The 19667-nt window shown below is 45.3% G+C and overlaps 3 protein-coding genes across 3 annotated transcripts; all 3 read left to right on the top strand.

Moving 5' to 3' along the window:
* Nucleotides 1-12133: 12133 nt before the first annotated feature.
* LOC117833442 (phosphoglycerate mutase-like protein 4) lies at nt 12134-14667 on the top strand. Its single transcript, XM_034712927.2, has 6 exons — nt 12134-12590; nt 13012-13062; nt 13165-13275; nt 13367-13525; nt 13876-13951; nt 14163-14667. The coding sequence occupies exons 1-6, from the start codon at nt 12288-12290 to the stop codon at nt 14390-14392; spliced, it is 930 nt and encodes a 309-aa protein (XP_034568818.1). The 5' UTR covers nt 12134-12287; the 3' UTR covers nt 14393-14667.
* Nucleotides 14668-14805: 138 nt separating this feature from the next.
* On the top strand, nt 14806-16540 carry LOC117833443 (phosphoglycerate mutase-like protein 4). The gene is made up of 6 exons (XM_034712928.2): nt 14806-15263; nt 15381-15431; nt 15507-15623; nt 15724-15849; nt 15971-16046; nt 16157-16540. The coding sequence occupies exons 1-6, from the start codon at nt 15171-15173 to the stop codon at nt 16360-16362; spliced, it is 669 nt and encodes a 222-aa protein (XP_034568819.1). The 5' UTR covers nt 14806-15170; the 3' UTR covers nt 16363-16540.
* A 43-nt stretch (nt 16541-16583) lies between these two features.
* On the top strand, nt 16584-19607 carry LOC117833440 (uncharacterized; the record flags this gene model as incomplete). The annotated part of the gene is given in 4 exon segments (XM_034712926.2): nt 16584-17074; nt 17076-18984; nt 19102-19212; nt 19288-19607. Coding segments are annotated over 2 exon segments (2196 nt in total), but the record flags the coding sequence as incomplete, so codon positions are not given.
* Between the last annotated feature and the right edge of the window lie 60 nt (nt 19608-19667).

Below are 19667 nucleotides of genomic sequence, written 5' to 3'. Positions count from 1 at the left end.
CTGTTTTGCGTGCGAATTTGTTTGGTTCTTCGTTGCGGTTGACTGATTGGACGTGGAGATGGAGGAGCGGGAGGTGGGGGACGTGGCACTGGGCCGCCTCGCACCCGCAGGCTACGGGTCGCGGTGAGTTTTTTTTTTTCCGCGACAAAGTGTTAGAGCAACTCTAATACTTTAGGGAGAAAAATAGAAAAAAAAAATTTCGACAGCTCTCCAAAACTTCCCCAATTTACGCGTCAAAAAATAGCCAGTCACAGCACATATTTTCGCGAACACCGTCCTCCCCCAATTGGCTGATTCCCGCGCGCGAGTAGCCTTTCCCGCACGCCCGAGTAGCCAGACCTTCCCGCGCGCGCAACGGCGGCGGCACCAGCAGGGCAAGCAGCGCCGGGAAGGCAAGCACCAGTAACCCCAGGAGACGCCAGTGCCGCAACTTTCCCAACTTCCCGTGGGTGGTGGCGCATCTCACTAGTTGCCATCTTCCCTGCGCCCCTGCCTACTGCCCTCCACCGGCCACCGTGATAGCCAGCCGCCGCCCACCGACAGCGCTGCCCTACACCTCTACCTCCCGGAATCCCGGTCTTCCCCGTCGGCGGGCGCGCGATAGAGCAGGTGGCGAGGGGCTTCTCCAGCCGGGAAAATGACTGAAGAACGGCACCACCGACGAAGGAATCTTGCAACGTATGTCCCAAGATCTCAGCTTCTCATTCCTCTACACTTCTACTTGTTATGTTGTTCATGCTAGTACAGATGCAGTATGTGAATATTAGCCATTTAAGTCTATTTGATCTAGCAGCACCGCTTTCATTCTTGAGTGAAATGGATTTTGTTATCGAACTGGTACATCTTAGAATAACAGAAGGGTAGGAAACAAGGAATGTCATTATGTACTTCTTAAATTCTGGTAGTCCTAGGCTCCTAGCATTTCAATTTTGCAGGTTCTTGCATTTCAATTAGTGCTCTTTGTCTTGCAGATGCCGGAACCTGATGATTGCATTGAGGCCCAGTCAATGGACACTGAGACTCCGCATGACAATTCCAATTGTGCCAATGGAGATTCATGGTACAGAGCCATCACAGTCGCAGGGCCAAGCTGCTCAAGTGGTCATTGATTCATGTTTATATGGTTTTGCTGTCACACTAAGCATCTCTGTCTCTACGTTTTCTTCGCCTGCAGCCTGCAGGGTGGCTAGCTGGTTCAAGGTTTGGACTTTGGAGGCTTGCAGCCATGGAGATATTTTTATAAATGGGAGGCAGGGACAATGATTAATTTTCAGTCGCGAGGGGGAGGGAGGTGACCGTGAGGGGGATTTGGGCAGATCAATAAATGAGCCCAATTATGATGACGTGACCTGTTTTAAAATATTAGAGCAAGTTATTAGCAATATGTCGTTGGTTGATATGATTTTTGGGAAAAAAAATTTTGGAAGAGCCCCCAATACATAGGACTGGGACTACTCCGCTAAAAAAACAGCTCCACTCCACCAACTCTATTTTTTTTAGCTCCATCCCACCAACTACAGCAAAATAGGGAGCTATGTACCTGTTTAGCTATCGGATGCAAATTCAGTTCCAGGAATTGTAGGAACTCGTGGTAATAGTCACTTTTACCTAGGGTGGTTCCCGCGCCACTACAGTACCCATCACTATAGTACTCTAGACAGGAACGAGAGATTTTCTATGATCCTTCCATGGCTTTCAGGAGAAAAATCAACAAATTTAAGTAATTTATCTTCGTTCCAATATGTTGTCTCAATTTGCTGTACCATTGCACGTATGCGTGAGGGAATGAACGGGAAAATGGCCTGAAAAGCATATGAATCCTCCCATAAAACGAATTCTAGTGCTTTCCTTGATTCTCCAATAAAACAGGTATCACAATCAAAGGCCTACGTATTAAAAAAAAAATGCAACATTGAAGTTTGGACATGTTTGATCCTGCATTGCCTTTACAAAGCTTCATGTCATGCCAGCAACATCGGTCAAAGTGGAAACACCAAAGTTATGTTGCACAATTGGAAGATAAACTTTTACTCGTGGGATTGCATTCCTAACAGCACTGTAGAATAATCTTCACATGTTCAGTAAAATCTAGCCTCCCAAGCAAACTTACTCCTGCAAAAGACTGATGAAATGATTCAGAGCTGGTCCTGCAATACTTCAAAGAATATTTAAAGAGAAGCAACCAGGAGTGGTTTACCTTCAGGTTTTTCCAAAGCCCAAACACAACAATGAAGAACTGTCATTTGTTAAGCTGTTCTACCGTGCCCATGCTCAACTGGTTGTTCACAGTAAGCAGAGTAATTGTTACAGTGGCACTCTGATCAGCCTTCTCACCAGTTCCCTTCCCCACAAAGTGGCATCTCATCTTTAGTAAGCAATTGCATTTTTGAGTGACAGTTTCGATTCGTGCATATGATGTTCAAATCTCAAAAAGCAAGTGCAAATCAATCAAATAACAATCTTATCAGCAAGCATGCAACTACAGGTTTCATCATCACGAACCTTGGGGTACTTGTACTTGCAGAGTGTGTCAAGCAGCATGACGAACTCGCTGGCGTCGAGCTCCCTCCCAACGAACGCCTCCATATCGTCGAAGGTTCGAATGGCCTGCTGCGTCATACCCGTGGCAACGTACCTCCTCGCCAGCACCGCGAGTGAACGTGCGTGGCGAGGTGGCGCCGTCGGCCGAGGCGTCCACGACGACCCGCCACGCGGCATCGAACTGGCGCACGCGGTCAAGCGCATCCACGACGGCGTCGTAGGCGTCGGTGGGGGTACGCGCGGGGGCCATGGACGGGTGGAGGCGCACGGCGTGGAGGAGCAAGAGCGTGAGCTTGGACGCGCCGCGGAGGCGGAGGAGGAGCTGGACGAGGAGGTCCCCCAAGAGAGCGACGCCGCCGCCGGAGATAAGCTGGAGCGGACGACTCGGCCGGGTGGAAGGGGTTGTGGTGCACGAGGAGGAGGTGCGCGAGCTCGATGGCGGCGGGGGACGGGGTGACTGGCAAGAGCGCGAGGAGGTGGGGCAGGAAGGCTGTATCGGGAGGGGACGTGGCCGTGCAGAACCCGGCTAGGCCTCCGGCCACGACCTCTTCGAGGTCAGGCTGAGCGCCGACTAGGGGCTGGCTGCTACCGGCCTGGGCACGGCCGCCCGCCCCAGGACACGGCCGATTGCGCCCACGCCACGCCCGCTCGCCCCCAGGACACAGCCGCCGCTGGCCAAGCCTTCGGCCAGGGCATCATGGACTTCACGTTCAACGCCGGCCATGGGGTCACTGCTTGCGGCCTAGGAACGGCCACCCTAAGCCTGGCCGCCGGCCAGGGCGTCCTCCAGGCCCTAATCAGCGGCGGCCGGGGGTGCATGCCGTCTGCCAGGCGGCGCTCAGCCATGGGTGTTGGCGGGTGGAATTGCCGGAGGAAGGGGAGATGGTAGCGGCGGCGGAGGCAGAGGCCTCGTGAGGGAGAGAGGGCTGCGGCGGAGCAGGATATCGTGAGGGAGGCGTTTTTTTCCTAAGCGGTACGTGTGTAAACAGTGGTATTAGTCGGTAATTTTCAGCAACTCTATGAAATTTTTGGAAAAAAGCTATGTTGAGGAAAAAGAAAGGCGAGGCCGTGGGAGCGAAACCTGACCGGAAACGGGACAGCCCATGCAAGGCCCACAGAGTCACGACGGCCCAGCACGTTGGAGCACATGCACATCTTTGTTTGTTTTCTTTTTTTTTTCTTTCTCCATTTCCATTTTCCAATATTTGCCCTATTTCCAAAAAATTGTTACTTACTATTACTCCATACGTCCATAATGTAATATGCATGTTGACCGAGGAAAAATCTCACAAAGTAGATTTGACCCTTGATTTCCACTACAATATAATTTTGATTCATAAAGATTCAATATAATTTCAAAACCGCTCCAAACGCAAAATATATTAGTGTAAATTTATGCATTAAATGTGTCTATAATTTAACTAATTATTGGTCAAGCTTTGACCTGATCAAAATATATCTTACAGATGTAGTATAGATGATTTACATTTCGGAATTTTAGTATTTACTTTTAGTTACATACAAATCCTTGCGTGGAACTTCCGGTGGGCATATAATTTGTGTACTCATGCTCTATTGCTCTGCTCCCTCCTCCCCTTCTCCGCCTCCGCCGGCGCCAGCGACTCGAGGGGAAGATATTCCTGTGGCACGTACCGCACATCTTGGTTCGTCTTGTCGATGGTCTGAACCACCATGGATTAGCCTCTGAACCCAAGGCTAATGTGGCGATTCCAACGCGTGATCTTGGTTACGTGCTTCCGTTGTTCAATGCCAATGTGATCAGATCACGGCTCGGTCAACAGAAGGAACACATAATAAGAAACTAGTTCATTTCAAGATAACATTGCACAATCATCAAATTATTGGTAGGGAACACACAAGCTTGAATATTTGATCGGCATTATTCCGTATCACCACACATTCACAGAGCTCTCACCACTAACCCACAAATCTCAATCATGCAAGAAAACCATAGCAACTGGCCCGACAAGAAGATCCAGAGCACACAACGCTGACACCGAGACAGGAACGCACACCAGCTCAGCTCAGGACTTGAGCCCAGTTAATTTCAGGTCCAAACAAACGCCGCAACTGCAACCACGGCGGCGGCGACGCCCAGCAAGTAGCCTGCACCATCTGAAGGGCCCGTCCCCGCCGCGCCGCTGTTCCCGTACTGGGCGCTTGCGGCGCCGAAATGGGTGGCGACGCAGGCGACAAGCAGCAGGAGAGCAGCAACCAGCTGCTTGGAAGCAGACAGTTGGTCCATCCTGCTGGGTTCAGAGCTCAGGTACCCTTGCACGTTCTTGGCGAACGGCAGGCTATATGTAGCCAACCGACGCCGGGGATGACACCCATGAGTCATGACAGCATCAAAACGGCAAATGGAGGGATTGGAAGCATCTCGCTAGCTCGCAACGGTAGCAACAAGAAGCTGGATCTCTCCATGGGTTGAAGCCTTGTTTTAACCGTCAAGTTCTGAACGACAGGTCAGTTTGACCGTTTCAATGGAGTTCCCTTTGCCAACATTTGGAGCCTGGATCCATTGATCTGGACAGTTGGTTTGCGGCATATTCGTCTGAAATTTTGAAGAAAATGGACAGTTGATGCTCCGGTAGCTACAAAGGTGAGGCCTTGCTTTTTATGTGTCCACACAATCCATTACTGTATGCAGCTTGCTGATTGACAACGTCAGTTCCAGTTAAAAATTTCCTCTCCCTTTCATGCTCTGGCAATCAACTAGCATGTGTGTGATAATGAACCAATTATTCTCTTTGACACTTAGAAGTGAATGCCAAAGGCGGCAATGCCTGATGCAAACTACTAAGTGTTAGGCACGGGCAATGCCTCATGAGATCCTGCGTCAAATTCTGAAACAAAACACGGGTATAAGACGACATACACACTTAAACCGCTTCGGACGTGCCCCCTCCACTTTTATCCGGGCTTGGGACCGGCATTGGCAGTGTTAGGCACCCCCCTACCCCACACCCTAACACCTACCCCCAAGCATAAACAAGAAAATTAAACAGGAACGAAAAATATCCAATCCACAGTGCTCAAATCACAACAAAATTCATCACGATTAGTTATTAGTACAAACCACATATAGAAGGAGCTATACAAACTGCTAGTATTAAAAATACAACCATCACAGCTAAAACCACTAATCAAACAGCAGTAATTACAAACAGCACAGGCAAGGAGAAAATTATGCCATGGCAGGGAAGACAAACTTGGAATGAGCATATTTCACGTTAGCCAGCATGCGAATGATGATAATCAACGACCAACGGAAACTTGGAATAGCTCAGTAAACTCATAGTGCAATTCGGCACGAGGACATTACAATTTCATTAACAGAAGACACAACAACATTGCATTACTCAACTTCCATAAAAGCGTCAATCTATAGCTGACCTCATACCACTTCAATGCTGCAAAGATGATAAGAGAAAAATTGGAATCAAACAGCTACATCAGGTTTTGCACAAACACACAGACACAACAAAATGCTGCAATTTCAATGCAACAAAATGCATACATAACTCCTCATCATCATCTACTTAATAGTTATTGCACCTGAAGATAACTCTACAGTTAGACAGATAACCATTTTATAGGGGAAATCTGGAAAGACAATTAGAGTGAAACAACACCAAACAACTATAAAAGACAGTACCTAATGAAATTCATTACCATATATTATTATAATCCGTAGACAGCACGGGAAACAGGAGTCTACTGAAGGACACACACAAGGACTTCTAGGTAGGATTCAACTCACAGTTAAAAAGACAAGTGCACACCATTACCAAATAATGTAGTATTTGAACTGCATAATATACAACACAAATGAGTCTATCCAGAAGGAAGGATATTATAGGGACAAGGTCATTAGTATGGATGCACAACTTTAGAAGAAAAATTTCACACCAGTTAAAGAGTAACCAAGATACACACTTCTTATTTCTCACAAAATTGAAGGACCAACAGTAATGATACTATCAGGTAACAGAAACAACTTGTGTTAGGAGGCCGGCATTACTAGTGAAGCAAAGAAAGAATTCAATAATTCCTGTGTTAGGCTATCTTAAGATGAAATGATCAATTAGTTGCTGAGAATTGCTGAATGGAAACAGTTAGTATTGCTGAATGCAAACAATGTCTTGTTTCCTTTGAAATTTAATTCCAGCAATTTGCACACTAAAATAGGGAAACTATGAACTCAAAAATATAATTTGTGCAACTTCAAAACAGTAAACTCCATGATTAATATCATATGTACTGCAGTGTTCACCAAAACTTTGTACAAAACCTCACACAGGGTTTGTCAAAGAAAGTTGAAGAAAGGATCTGAATCACATAATACTTCTAGACTAGAAAACTAGACAATAGAACAGTACTGATATGTCCTAATCTAAACCCTTCCTATGCACCTAAAAACATGTTAAATATAGTTAACAGGAACCTAATTGACCGTGGTTTATTACAGAAATAAAGCAACTAACAGCACAATAAAAAAATCCAAGCATGATATGACATTAAACAGTGGTATAAAAGAACACAACTTACAACTGCATATAACAATAATAAATACGATTAACAATTTAACTCTTAAGAAGAAAAAGAACAGCAGGTGTTTTACAGAGTAGCATACAACACCAAACCCAAGGGTTGGAAACTCAGTTTGGATGTAACACAAATGAAGGATCTCTTATCACAGAACTTAAGGGCCAAAACTTATCACAGAATTTAAGGGCCAAAAATAATGTTTCTTCATAATATAATGATGCACAGCACTCCCGCGTGTTCGAGAAAAAGGGCCAAAAATAATGATATGAGACAGCAAACAACTTAGCAATACAGTTCAAACTGGAAAGGATAATAGGCAAGTTAGTATTAAATAATAGGAAAAAACATCAGCGCACAACTCCAGTTAGATATCTACAGATATGCCTAGCTTGAAATCAGCTAAATTGATGAAACATCTAATAAAAATGAAGCAATCATCCATTTGAACAAAACGAGACAAGTCAGGTTTGTTAGTTCACATGATCACCAAGGCAACCTCAAATAAAAGGTTTTTCACAAACTTGCAAGTATCTTTGATGGAGAGCGAACACCGCTAACAAAGAGTTTAGACTAGCATACTACTCGCTTTTACAGAGATGTCTAAAACTAAGCATGGAACTTAACTAATCCCTACTTGCCCCAAACGTTGGCACCATTGCTACTGAATAGAGTTATAGTCACATATACCAGCATAAGCAAATCATTCAGAGAATCCTTCAAAATAGTAATAAAGGGAACAAGATAGAGCAAGATGATTAGGAAAATTTACTAAATCAAACTGGTTTTGCAAACTGGAACATGAATAAATATAAACCATTTTCAGCTGAGACTCATAACAACCAAAAAAACTACGAGCAGACTTTCCTAGAGTCCTCTAATCAAGGAAAGATTCAAGTTCTGACTAGCTTCAGACCAAGAGAAACAAAAGGAAATAGAAGCTAAAAGATTTTGCGACTAAATCAAAACAAAACGATGGATCAATCTGGAAAGAATTGTTCACACTATTAGGTTATCGCCAACAGAACAGGAAAATAGCTAAAAAATTCATATACAATTAACAGACCTAAATGCTTACAAAGATTAAACCCAAAATAGATTGAAATACATTAAAATAATGCACATAACAGTTTAGTTGTTCATTATTAAATGGTGGACACTAATTAAAATAAACCCCTGCAGCCAAGAAATAACTAATATGGCCACAATATGCGTAGATAGACAGCACAAGCAAACTAGTGAAGAAGATTCAATAAAATAGAGTGCTTTATTGCAACGAGAAGATGTATGTTTACTTAAAAACTAAGCAGTTATTTCTACAATACTAAAAGAGATACGATTTCTTAACTGTGCACAGCTAGAGGTATGATTCATTACAATGCATACTATACACATCTTGAGGTATGATTCATTACAACACATATTGCATCAGAATTGTTAAAAGTTGGTTACATAACTCCATAAACAGACCTCAATAAGGACCTAAATATGAATGGAAATTAATGTTTTTTTCCAACTACAGTGTATTTCAAATCTGGATTTTACACTATCTCCGCTGTTTGTTCATTACAGTGCTAGGCGAGGCGCCGTTGCTCCGCCTAGCACCACCTTTTGAAACAGAGTTCAGGTTAGAATTCTATTGCTCCAAGAATTATGCAAAACAACCAGATGTTAATAATACATAGTGGTTACAACAAATCCTTCTATACTGAAATTACACAAATACAACTCCCGACATAGAGAAGATGCTTGGTTAACAGTACACATACAAACATAAGTTACAACAGAAGGAAGCTGGCACTGAAACCGGCACATGGTCCAGTAACTGAAGGAACATAAGATGATAAGAAGCTGAAATCTAGTAGAGTCCGCAAATCCAAGATTCATTCAAAACAATGTGACTGAAGTATCACCAGAGGACTAGGAGATTCAGACCAAAGCACTACACCATAATCTGACAGAAGACCTTAAGGTACCACCAGATAAACACGCATCAGTAGCACATCAGTAGCACATCAGTAAGAAAACCACAACTTAGAGCATACATCCATGGCCCTCAAAGCAAGAATAGTACTTAGAAGAATCTTCCAGCAGATGGCTTCACATGTAGCTAGCACTAAACTACACTGCACAGATATAGCAATTATAAAACCCACATTCTGAATTTCCTTGAAATGAACCTTTCAATTGAGCTGACTATTTGATAATGATAGAACAACAATTTGATAATGATAGAACAACAAGCCACCTTCATGAGTATGTCAATAGTACTGAATCAAAATCTTGTTCTAACAGCCAAATAAAGCATCGCTATGCAACCATGAATCCATGATTCATACAGTGCATGGATCTGTATACACCTCACAACCAGCACCAAATAAGCCGACCAATACTGCTTGCCGAAATAAACAGCAAATTGACACCATATACTTGTAAATTCCAAACACACCTACGCAGCCATATCTTATCATAACTAAACCTTCTGATGAGACTGACTACCATGAGAGGAACATGCCAAATGCAAAAACCGTAGAATTCTGAGCACTCCACTTGCCTCCATATTCCAATAACAAGTATCAGGTACAGTTTCCATCACAAAAATTAGGCGTACGAACAAATTATCCTGATCAGACCAATCATCATGCAAACCAAAGACAGATCCAGACCAAACCCTTCAGGTTATCCTGTTTCGGCCAAGCCAAATTTTCCGTGCTACCCAATTAAAACCGATCTGACCTTGAACAGAAATCGAAATAAAAGAGCTGCAGAACCTTAGATATCAACAAATAGTAATTAGTCACAAATCAACACAAAACTATTTCCCCAAACAGAGGGATCCTGGGGGAAGCAGGGGAATCATCCAACCTAGACCTGGAATCGAACGGATCGAGCACCGCAAAGTACAAGCAACCCAATCTATCCGGCTAGCCCGCGCACCTGATCAACCAATCGACAAAACAAACATGAGATCGAAAATAACTGCGGCTGGCTCACCTACGACTTACCCATCACCAGTTCACCACGACACGATGGAGCAAGCGACTAGGGCCCTGTTTGTACCCGCTTATCCCGCGTATTAGCGGAAATAAGCGATAAACCCACCCCTGCCGCCTGGGCTCGGCCCCCGCCTCCGGCCGAGCCCGTATAGGGGGGGGGGGGGGGGGGGGGGGGGGGGGGGGGGCCGAGCCCGTATAGAGGCTCGGCCCCCGCCGCCGGACGCCCCTGCCGCCTGGGCTCGGCCCCCGCCTCCGGCCGCCCCTGCCGCCTTGGCTCGGCTCCCGCTATACGGGCAGTTCACCAGTTCACCACGACACGATGGAGCAAGCGACTAGGGGAAGCCCCCCCTATACCATGCCTACCGATTCTATTCCACGGTGAGGAAGAGATCCGGGGGTCGGGTGGCTTTATAGGGAGCACAGGTCGGTAGGTGATCGTCGGTTCCCCGACGGAGTCGGTTCCGCTCCGGCCGAGTTGGGAACGGAGACGATGCTGCGAGGACCGTGGGCGTCCAGACCTGTGGTCCGCTGGCAGCTGGGGCCAGGGGGTTGTCACCACCGCCTCGATTTGGTGGGCCCAGTCTTATCCTCATCATCGCTCAAAACAAAACAGCAGCCGTGACCCGTGAGTGATGAGTCATGATCCTAATCCACAAGCAAAAAAAAACGTTGCGTTCCCCGATTGTGACGTTGCCTAGGGGGTGTTTGGAAGGAGGGGGCTAAATTTTAGCCCTGTCACATCGGATGTTCGGATACTAATTAGGAGGACTAAACATAAGCTAATTACAAAACTAATTGTAGAACCCCTAGGCTAAATTGCGAGACGAATCTATTGAGCCTAATTAATCCATCATTAGTGAATGGTTACTGTAGCACCACATTGTCAAATCATGGACTAATTAGGCTTAATAGATTCGTCTTGCGATTTAGCCTAGGGGTTGTGTAATTAGTTTTATAATTAGTCTAGATTTAATACTTCTAATTAGTGTCCAAACATTCGATGTGACGGGGGCTAAAATTTAGCCCCCTCCTCCCAAACACCCCCTTACTGGCATTGGTTCAATTTTGCGAAAGGTTTTAACATGAGTTTTTTTTTGAAAGTTTATCATGAGTTTCAGTGACACTAGAAAAACAAAAAGGGTTAATTTGACAGGCCTCCAGCTCCAGCTTCTCCTGTGGCTCTAGTTGGAGCTCTACCAAACAATTTTGTAAAAAACGGCTACCCTTGGAGCACCCACATCAGGCTGAACAAATCTGTGTGAACGCTTGCGTGCTCGTGGTAGGCGATGATTCAGTGTGCACATGCATTTGGTTGTTTTCTCTCGACGTAGTGTTTGGTTCGTCTTAAGGTAACGTAAACGTAAAAGGAATCATATTACAGTGTATTTGACGGCGGAATGAGTGATTACCCTCTTTGTTTGGCTGTATTATAGTAACGTAATCAGATTACAGTGTGGGCGTTGTATCTGATTATGGTGGAGGAGGAGGGGTAACAAGCTTGTATAGATATTATTTAAGCAAGGGATTCGATTACAGTGTCAAATGATTATAAACCACCGCAATCAAACATATGTAATGGGATTCAGTACCTTCCGTGATCAGATTATGTTACATTTGAGATAACAAAACACCACTGAACCAAGCACGATTTGTAAGGGAAAGTTTGCGCTTTTAAGGATTTTTATGCTTGCATTGTGGTTAAGTTGGTGGCTGATGCTCTAGTCGGTAGTCACTGATCGAAAGAAGCTGAATTCTTTGGGTACGCCTGGAAAAAAAAAAGAAACTCTGTCACGATCATTTCCGTGTCAATTTGTGCATCGAAGCAAATGACCTGTTGCGGGGTCGGCGCTGGCCTGTTCGGCTGTTGGATCACTTTCATGCATGACATGGAATCCATGGACAAAGTGCGGCAATGTCGGGTTACATTGGTGGTTACACTTACACCAGTCTGTGGCGAATTGCTGTTGAAGCTTCCTTTTTCATTACAAAAGAAATGTTGCCGATGGAAAACGTGGTTCTCGTGCTCTTGAGAATTCCATTGCCAAAACCACGTCACGTCACTATCCTTCCCTTGCATCATGCTGAAGAATATGAGCAAAGGCCTGTTTCAAATCGACTAGTTCGGAGGCCAGGAACAGCAGCAGCAGCAGCCAGCAAGCACGATGAGAAGAGAGCGGAGATATGCTAGTGGTAGTTAATCCATCTGTTCCCCCGCAGCATCCCACAAGGCCGCCGGCATCAGGTAGAAGAAGCGGCCAGCGCCAGCGGGGTCGTGCCGGCTTCCTGGAAGCTGCCGTTGACCCCGGAGGAATATCAGGTAGGTATCCTCCTTATCCGCTGCGGCTGCGGCTAGCAGGAGCAGGGGCCGCCACGACCTACGGAGCCATGTCGCCCACCCCGGCGCCCGGCGGCGGCGAGGAGTTCACGGAGGTGGTGGTGGTCCGGCACGGGGAGACCTCCTGGAACGCATCTCGCATCGTCCAGGTCGGTCGGCAGTCCTGAATCTACTTGATTTATGCAGTCTCCAACGAGCTAGCACGACTGATTGCAGGCGATTTGTCCATCCTTTTAGTTCTAAGTTAGAACTTCTAACTGCGTGTTTGGTATGCCAATTATCTCGTCAGTCAGAACACAAAAAATTCGATATCTAAGCTGATTTATGTTTCATTGTCATATCTGCACCTAGAAAATGCCAACCTCGTCTTGAATGTTTGAATCTTGGTTGGTTGAATTTTTGAAGCAGGAAAAAGATGCCCCTTTTGCAGTAAACTGCAGCAAAGCGCTCCTATCAACTAGTACTCGAAATTCTAGATTTCGAAGTTCCTTTCAGCCATTCTTCCATTAACTGTCATTGTTTCAGGGAAACAAAATTTTCTGACTCACACAACTCGAAATCCTTCAACAGGGACAAATGGACCCAGAGCTGAATGAGATCGGTAGACAGCAAGCCGTTGTGGTACGGTTCATTTTTCTCAAACAGCAATTCAGAAATAATTATCGCTTGCAGTTCCATGTCTAGCATTAACATTTTTGTAAAAATTCTGGTGAAACTTGTAAGGTGGCTCGTCGGCTGTCAAAAGAAGCCAAACCAGCTGCCATATATTCCTCTGATTTGAAGCGTGCTTCTGAGACTGCAGAAATTATAGCAAAAGTTTGTGATGTATCAAATGTAAGGGCATTCTGTCTTTTTTTTTCTTTTCTGAAAAGACACAGAATAAGTGCATTCTATATTTGTCCTTCTCAAAAACAATTTGTTTCAGTTGGTGCTGAATGAGGCACTGAGAGAAAGGCACATGGGATATCTCCAAGGCTTGAAGTGGGACGATGCTGTAAATAAGAATCCAGATGTTTTCAGAGGCTTCGATATTTTTAAAATTACTGAGGGCTCTGATCCTGATAGTAGAAACCAAGAAATACCTGTAAGTTTGCAGCTTTATGCTAAATGGTAACAGGTGTGCTATAATGTCATGGAACCAGTAGCATACATCATTGTACGCATTTAATCTTGTGAAAATGGTACTGAAGATCTGCTAAATAGCTTTGTTCCCCTTTTCACTTACAAATTCAATGCATGATGTATATTTATTCAGATCTTGAATTGACTTAAGCCATGTGAATAACTGTACCAAAATTTTCAACCTGCTGTTGCTAGTTGCAACTGAAGATGTTAGACAGCACAAGTTTCCCTTAGCTACTTGCCTCAATGACAAACCTATGTAATGATGTACTTCACTCTGAAGAGCTTATCAACACTTGTATTCATGTTCAGGGTGGTGGAGAGAGCCTGAATCAGTTAACCGAGCGCTGTGTCTCCTACTTGAATAAGGTTGCCCAGGAACACAAAGGTAATCTACAATCCTCATTCCTAATTATTTGCCTCCCAAATTCTTCTATGGGTAAACAATACCAAACTGAAATTTTGAATTAGGCTAAACAAATCTGAACCTTCTATGTCACATCGCACTGCTGCTTGTAAATACCTGCTCATAGGTAGTTCTGAACTCTGAAGCATTTGGTTCTACTCCAACCCTAATAATGCTGCTACTGCATCGACAGGGGAGCGGGTTGTGGTGGTCTCGCACGGTGCAGCCATACTGGAGCTGTGCCGGCACACCGATCCACCCAACAGCTCCATTCGCAGGAACATTCCCAACACTTCATTGAACGTCTTCCGTGTATCCGGCGTCACTGGGCGGTGGATCCTTGAGAGGTGTGGAGACGTTAGCCATCTCAACGGAAATGGCTTCCTGGAGAACTCATTTGGCGGCGATGGGGCCTCCGCGTAACGCGTGCAGTGATGAGTTCATTCATGGAGATGGAGTCAACACAATCGTCGCCGGCAGGCTCGCGCTAGATGAAGGGATCTCCGTGTTTTTACATTGCCATTTTCTTGGGCGTGTGCTGCTTTGCAGCTGCCTGCTGCGGCTCGGCAGAGAGCGGCGCAGCTGCAGCGGCAGCAGCAGCCGTTCGAACAAGCTTTTTCGTTTGCTTGGCTGAATAGCAATCATCAGCATTCTGGTGATTCCACAAACTAAATAAACCAAGACGAGATTACAGTCAACTATGAGAGATATTAAGAACACAGATGACAAGTGGATGGGGTAATTATATAGCACAATGTAGAAATGGTTGTGATTCCAGAGCCTTCCGGAAGCTGCAAGACCATCCGTCCCTCCCCTCTTCCCTGCAGCGGCTAGCGCCCATCGAGCCATGTCACCTGGCACGGCGTGTCGTCCGTGGGCGGCGACGAAAGTAATTTGGTTCGCCGACCAGCTGCAGGCCACGTAGAACCTGCTGCTTCTAATTTATGACACGTCGGATGGATGGCTTGGCTTGACACGTAGAACCTGCTGTTTCTACGTGGAGATGCATTGGAGTCCAAGCAACAATCGTACATGGAGATGGCCTCCTGGTGCTGTCGAGGGAAACTCACGGTCTTCGCCGCGGCGTTTTCTATAAAGTCGCCCCTTCCCTCTGCAGGGCAGCTAGATCATACAGCATCAGAGAGGTTCCAGACCATCCATCTCCCCTTCCCTCTGCAGCAGCAACGCGGGCCGATCGATCATGGCACCTGCATCGACGCACGGCGAGCACTTCGCGGAGGTGGTGTTGGTGCGCCATGGGCAGACGGATTGGAACGTCTCCCGCATCATTCAGGTCGCTTCTTGTTCATCCTGTCCTGTCACAGCTTGCTACTTATCGCATCACTTAGATATGATTCTCCCTCTGCGATGCAATACAACATGTGTTAAGGCTTATTTTAAGTTTCAACAGGGACGGATCGATCAGGAGCTGAACGAAACTGGTAGGCAGCAAGCTACCAAGGTACGCTATATATACTTTGTGAGATCATGGCTTAGAGATTATGTACGTGATTCTGATTTTGTTCAAACCCTCAAGGTTGCCCGTCGTCTGTCGGAAGAAGCCAAGCCAGCTGCCGTCTACTCCTCTGACTTGAAGCGTGCTTCCGAGACTGCGCAAACGATCGCAGCGCATTGCTGCGTATCTGATTCTGATGTATGAACACTCTTTGAATACTAGTATTAGTTTGTGCTAATTTTTCTCGCTTCACGAATTATTGGTGCTCCATATATCATCCGGCTTCTGTTTGTTTCAGCTGGTGATTGATCGGGCACTGACGGAAAGGCACGGGGGATTGTTCCAAGGTTGGACCTTTGACGATGCCAAGAGATCTGAAGCTTACAAGGTTTTCGCACGCGGTGGCAGAGACCAAGAAATACCTGTAACTAATTTCCATTCTCCTCTCAAAGTTGTACTTAGTCTTAGTTGAAGTAAAAGCTAGGCCTAGGCATGCTTTCCCCCTGTTGGTTGCTATATATTACTCATGATCTCCTTCTGAACAGGGTGGTGGGGAGAGTCTTGATCAACTTTCCGAGCGCTTAGTTCCCCGCTTGAACGCAATCGCCGAGAAGCATAAGGGTAAGCACCGATTCACGCAGTAATTTCTTGTGCTCTCTGTGTGGTCAAAACTTGCACCTGGTGATGAATTTCAAGCTGCACACTGAAGCTGTCGCGTGTTGCGTTAACAGGTGAGCGGGTGGTCGTCGTCTCCCATGAGGCAGTCATAGAGGAAATCTGCAGGCACGCCGATCCAACGATCTCGGTTGGCAGGAAAATTCCTAACACCTCAATCAGCGTTGTCCATATCTCCGGTTCCGATGGCCGCTGGATCCTGGAGAAGTTCGGGGACGCCGGACACCTCATCGGAGATGGCTTCCCGCATAGTACATTGTAACCGAAAATATGCTGCTCATGTTCATACAGACTGTTAAAGCATAGGTGATGCCTTCATTCCTTCCTCCATTGTAGCTCATTTGTCCGTGAGAACTTCTATTTTCAGTCAATCACCCTGTAATTTGTGAAATGTATTTTTTTTGAAAGTTAATAGAAACACTACCGTATCATATAGTAAATTCGTTCCTTCATGGCTACAATGCTCTCATTTGTCAGTGAACTTTTATTTTATTTTCAGTGAAGTATTTTTTTTTTGGAAAGTTAGCAGAAGCACTACCAAGGAGAAGAAGCAGCAGTTCCAATGTGGACCGAGCAACTGAACTAGCCATTCTTCTTTCTTTCTTTCCTTTTTCTCTAAACGCTCCCACACCTCGCGCCGCGGCCGCCGCTCCTGCCCCGCATCACCCCGCTCCCGCGGACGCCGGGATGGAAGGGAAGGCCGCCGAGACGTGCGCTCGCGCCAGGGAGATGCACAGCACGCTCCCGGAGGCGAGGCACTGCAACCGCCTGCTCAGGCTTCTCGTGGAGCGCCTGCGATGGGAGGATGCCCGGAAGCTGTATGACGAAATGCTTGCGGAGGAGGGCGGCGCGGATAACTACAGCACCTGCGCGATGGTCAGAGGGATGTGCTTGGAAGGGCGGGTGGAGGAGGGGATGAAGCTGATTGAGGCGAGGTGGGGAGCTGAGTGCATTCCGCACGCCGTGTTCTACAATGTGCCGGCGCGGGGACATTGGGAAGGCGTTGCTTTTGTTGGGCGATATGGACACGAAAGGATTCTTGCCAACTGTGGTGACATATGGTTCTATTGTTAACTGGCTCGGGAGGAAAGGTGATCTGGAGAAGATTGGGAGTTTGCTTGGGGAGATGAGGGTGAGAGGATTGCCCCCCAATGTGCAGATTTATAACACTGTGGTTGACGCATTGTGCAAATGCCAGTCAGCAACGCAGGCAATGGCTGTTCTGAAGCAACTGTTTGCAAGTGGTTGTGACCCGGATATTATGACATTTAATACTTTGATATCAGCATTTTGCCGGGAAGGTGATGTTCAACAGGCTCTGCAGCTTTTGAGGGAGGCCATTAGGAGGGAGTTGGAACCAAATCAAGTTAGCTATACTCCCTTGATTCATGCCTTCTGCATAAGAGGAGAAGTGATGGTTGCATCGGATTTACTTGTGGAGATGATGGGAAGAGGTCATACTCCAGATGTGGTTACATTTGGTTCATTGATTCATGGCCTTGTTGTTGCTGGGCAAGTAAGTGAGGCCTTGATTGTCCGGGAAAAGATGGCAGAGAGACGGGTGATGCCTGATGCTAACATATATAATGTACTGATTAGTGGTTTATGCAAGAAACAGATGCTTCCTGCAGCCAAGAACCTTCTCGCAGAGATGCTCGAGCAAAATGTGCAGCCTGATAAATTTGTGTATACCACTTTGATTGATGGTTTCATTAGGAGTGAGAATCTCAGTGATGCGAGAAAAATATTTGAATTCATGGAAGAAAAAGGTGTCTGCCCTGATGTTGTTGGTTACAATGCTATGGTTAAGGGATATTGTAAGTTTGGAATGATGAATGAGGCAATTATGTGCATGAGCAGCATGAGAAAGGTTGGGTGTATCCCATATGAGTTTACATATACTACACTTATTGATGGCTATGCTAAACAAGGTAACATAAGTGCAGCTCTTAGGTTCTTATGTGATATGATGAAGCGGAGATGCAAGCCAAATGTTGTTACGTACTCGTCACTGATAAGTGGATACTGCAAGATAAATGACATGGACAGCGCGGAAGATTTGTTTGAAAAGATGCAGTCTGAAGGTCTATCTGCTAATGTTATACATTATACAATTATAATTGGTAGTCTGTTTAAAAAAGATGAAGTGATCAAAGCTGCTACATACTTTGAAAGCATGCTGCTTAATCATTGCTCTCCTAATGAAGTCACGTTACATTATCTAGTTAATGGGCTCACGAATAGTATGCCTTGTATAATCAACCTAACCTGCAGTAGCACTGCTAAGGTTAATAACAAGAGAGCCCTTTTAGATGTATTCAAGGGAATGGTTTCTGATGTATTAGACCCAAGGATTTCAGCTCTCAATGCTATTATCTTTAGCCTATGTAGACATAATATGCTTGAGAAGGCACTGAACTTGAAAGATGAGATGGCTAAAAAAGGCTACACGCCGGACCCAGTGACCTTCCTTTCCCTACTCTATGGCTTTTGTTCTGTTGGAAAACCAAGCAACTGGAGGGTCATCCTTCCTAATGAATTTCAGCAGGATGAATTCGAGATAATATTTAGGTACAAGACATTATTTGATCAGCATGTAGTTAAGTCAGCCAGCCTTGAGGTCTATAGAGTCTTGCAGTTATGTGCTAAGGAGTTTCAGTTCATACAACCAGCAGACTAGAGATTTGTTTGTTCTTGACTCATGGATTCATGGTTTTCCTGGCTTTTGGAAACAAGGTGTGGCTGCTATTTGGAATTTGACTTCAGCAACTGGGTAATGAGCACAACTCATGATCGCTGACAGAGAATTTCTTCCAGCACTGGATTTCAAGACTGGCAATGGTATTAGCAGGACAAGATATCCAGTTGGGATCTTCTCCTAAAGGTGATAATCTTGTCTTCGTTTCTCAGTTACGGTTCCTGATCAATTAATAAATCCTTTTTATCTTATAATTTGTAAATTGGTTTCATTGATTTAAAAAAACTTTCATCTGCTCCATAGTGACTGGCATTGAGATGTAAAGTCAGAGACTGATGGATCCAGAGGTAAATAAGCTTGAGAACATTGAAATGCCTTGGTGAATGAATTCCGAGCAACTCTATGATGCCCTTGGTATGAACCCATTTGCCTCCTGCTTTTATTTTTCTCTTTAGAAGATACACTGGTAACTCTTGGATTGTTTTGCAGGTAAAAAAATCGGTCTGCTTCTTCATATCACACGGAACTAGGCACACATGACAGTTGATACTTCCCCCATGTAGTGTAGGACATCAGCCTAAATATAATCTGTATATAGTTGATCAACATACTGAGTAACTGACCGTTTATTAATACAAAAGGCACTGCACAACTGTTCGTCACCTTACCACTAGTAGTAGGAGACATGTATCTCAAATGATCAAATGCAGTTCTTTTGATACAAAACTGTCAATTGGAAAGGAACCTGATAGGCAGTTAAGCTGATTTGTGCGGTTCTGAGATTATTTCTCCGTTGCTGATAACTTGAATATTTATTGCTGATCTAAGCATGTGCACATTTGCTGCTATGCAGTAGGGCAGTGGAATTT

Source organism: Setaria viridis, chromosome 8, assembly GCF_005286985.2.
Source record: "Setaria viridis chromosome 8, Setaria_viridis_v4.0, whole genome shotgun sequence".
NCBI lineage: Eukaryota > Viridiplantae > Streptophyta > Magnoliopsida > Poales > Poaceae > Setaria > Setaria viridis.
Note: the sequence above shows the minus strand (reverse complement) of the source record. Positions and strands in the feature narration are given on the sequence as shown.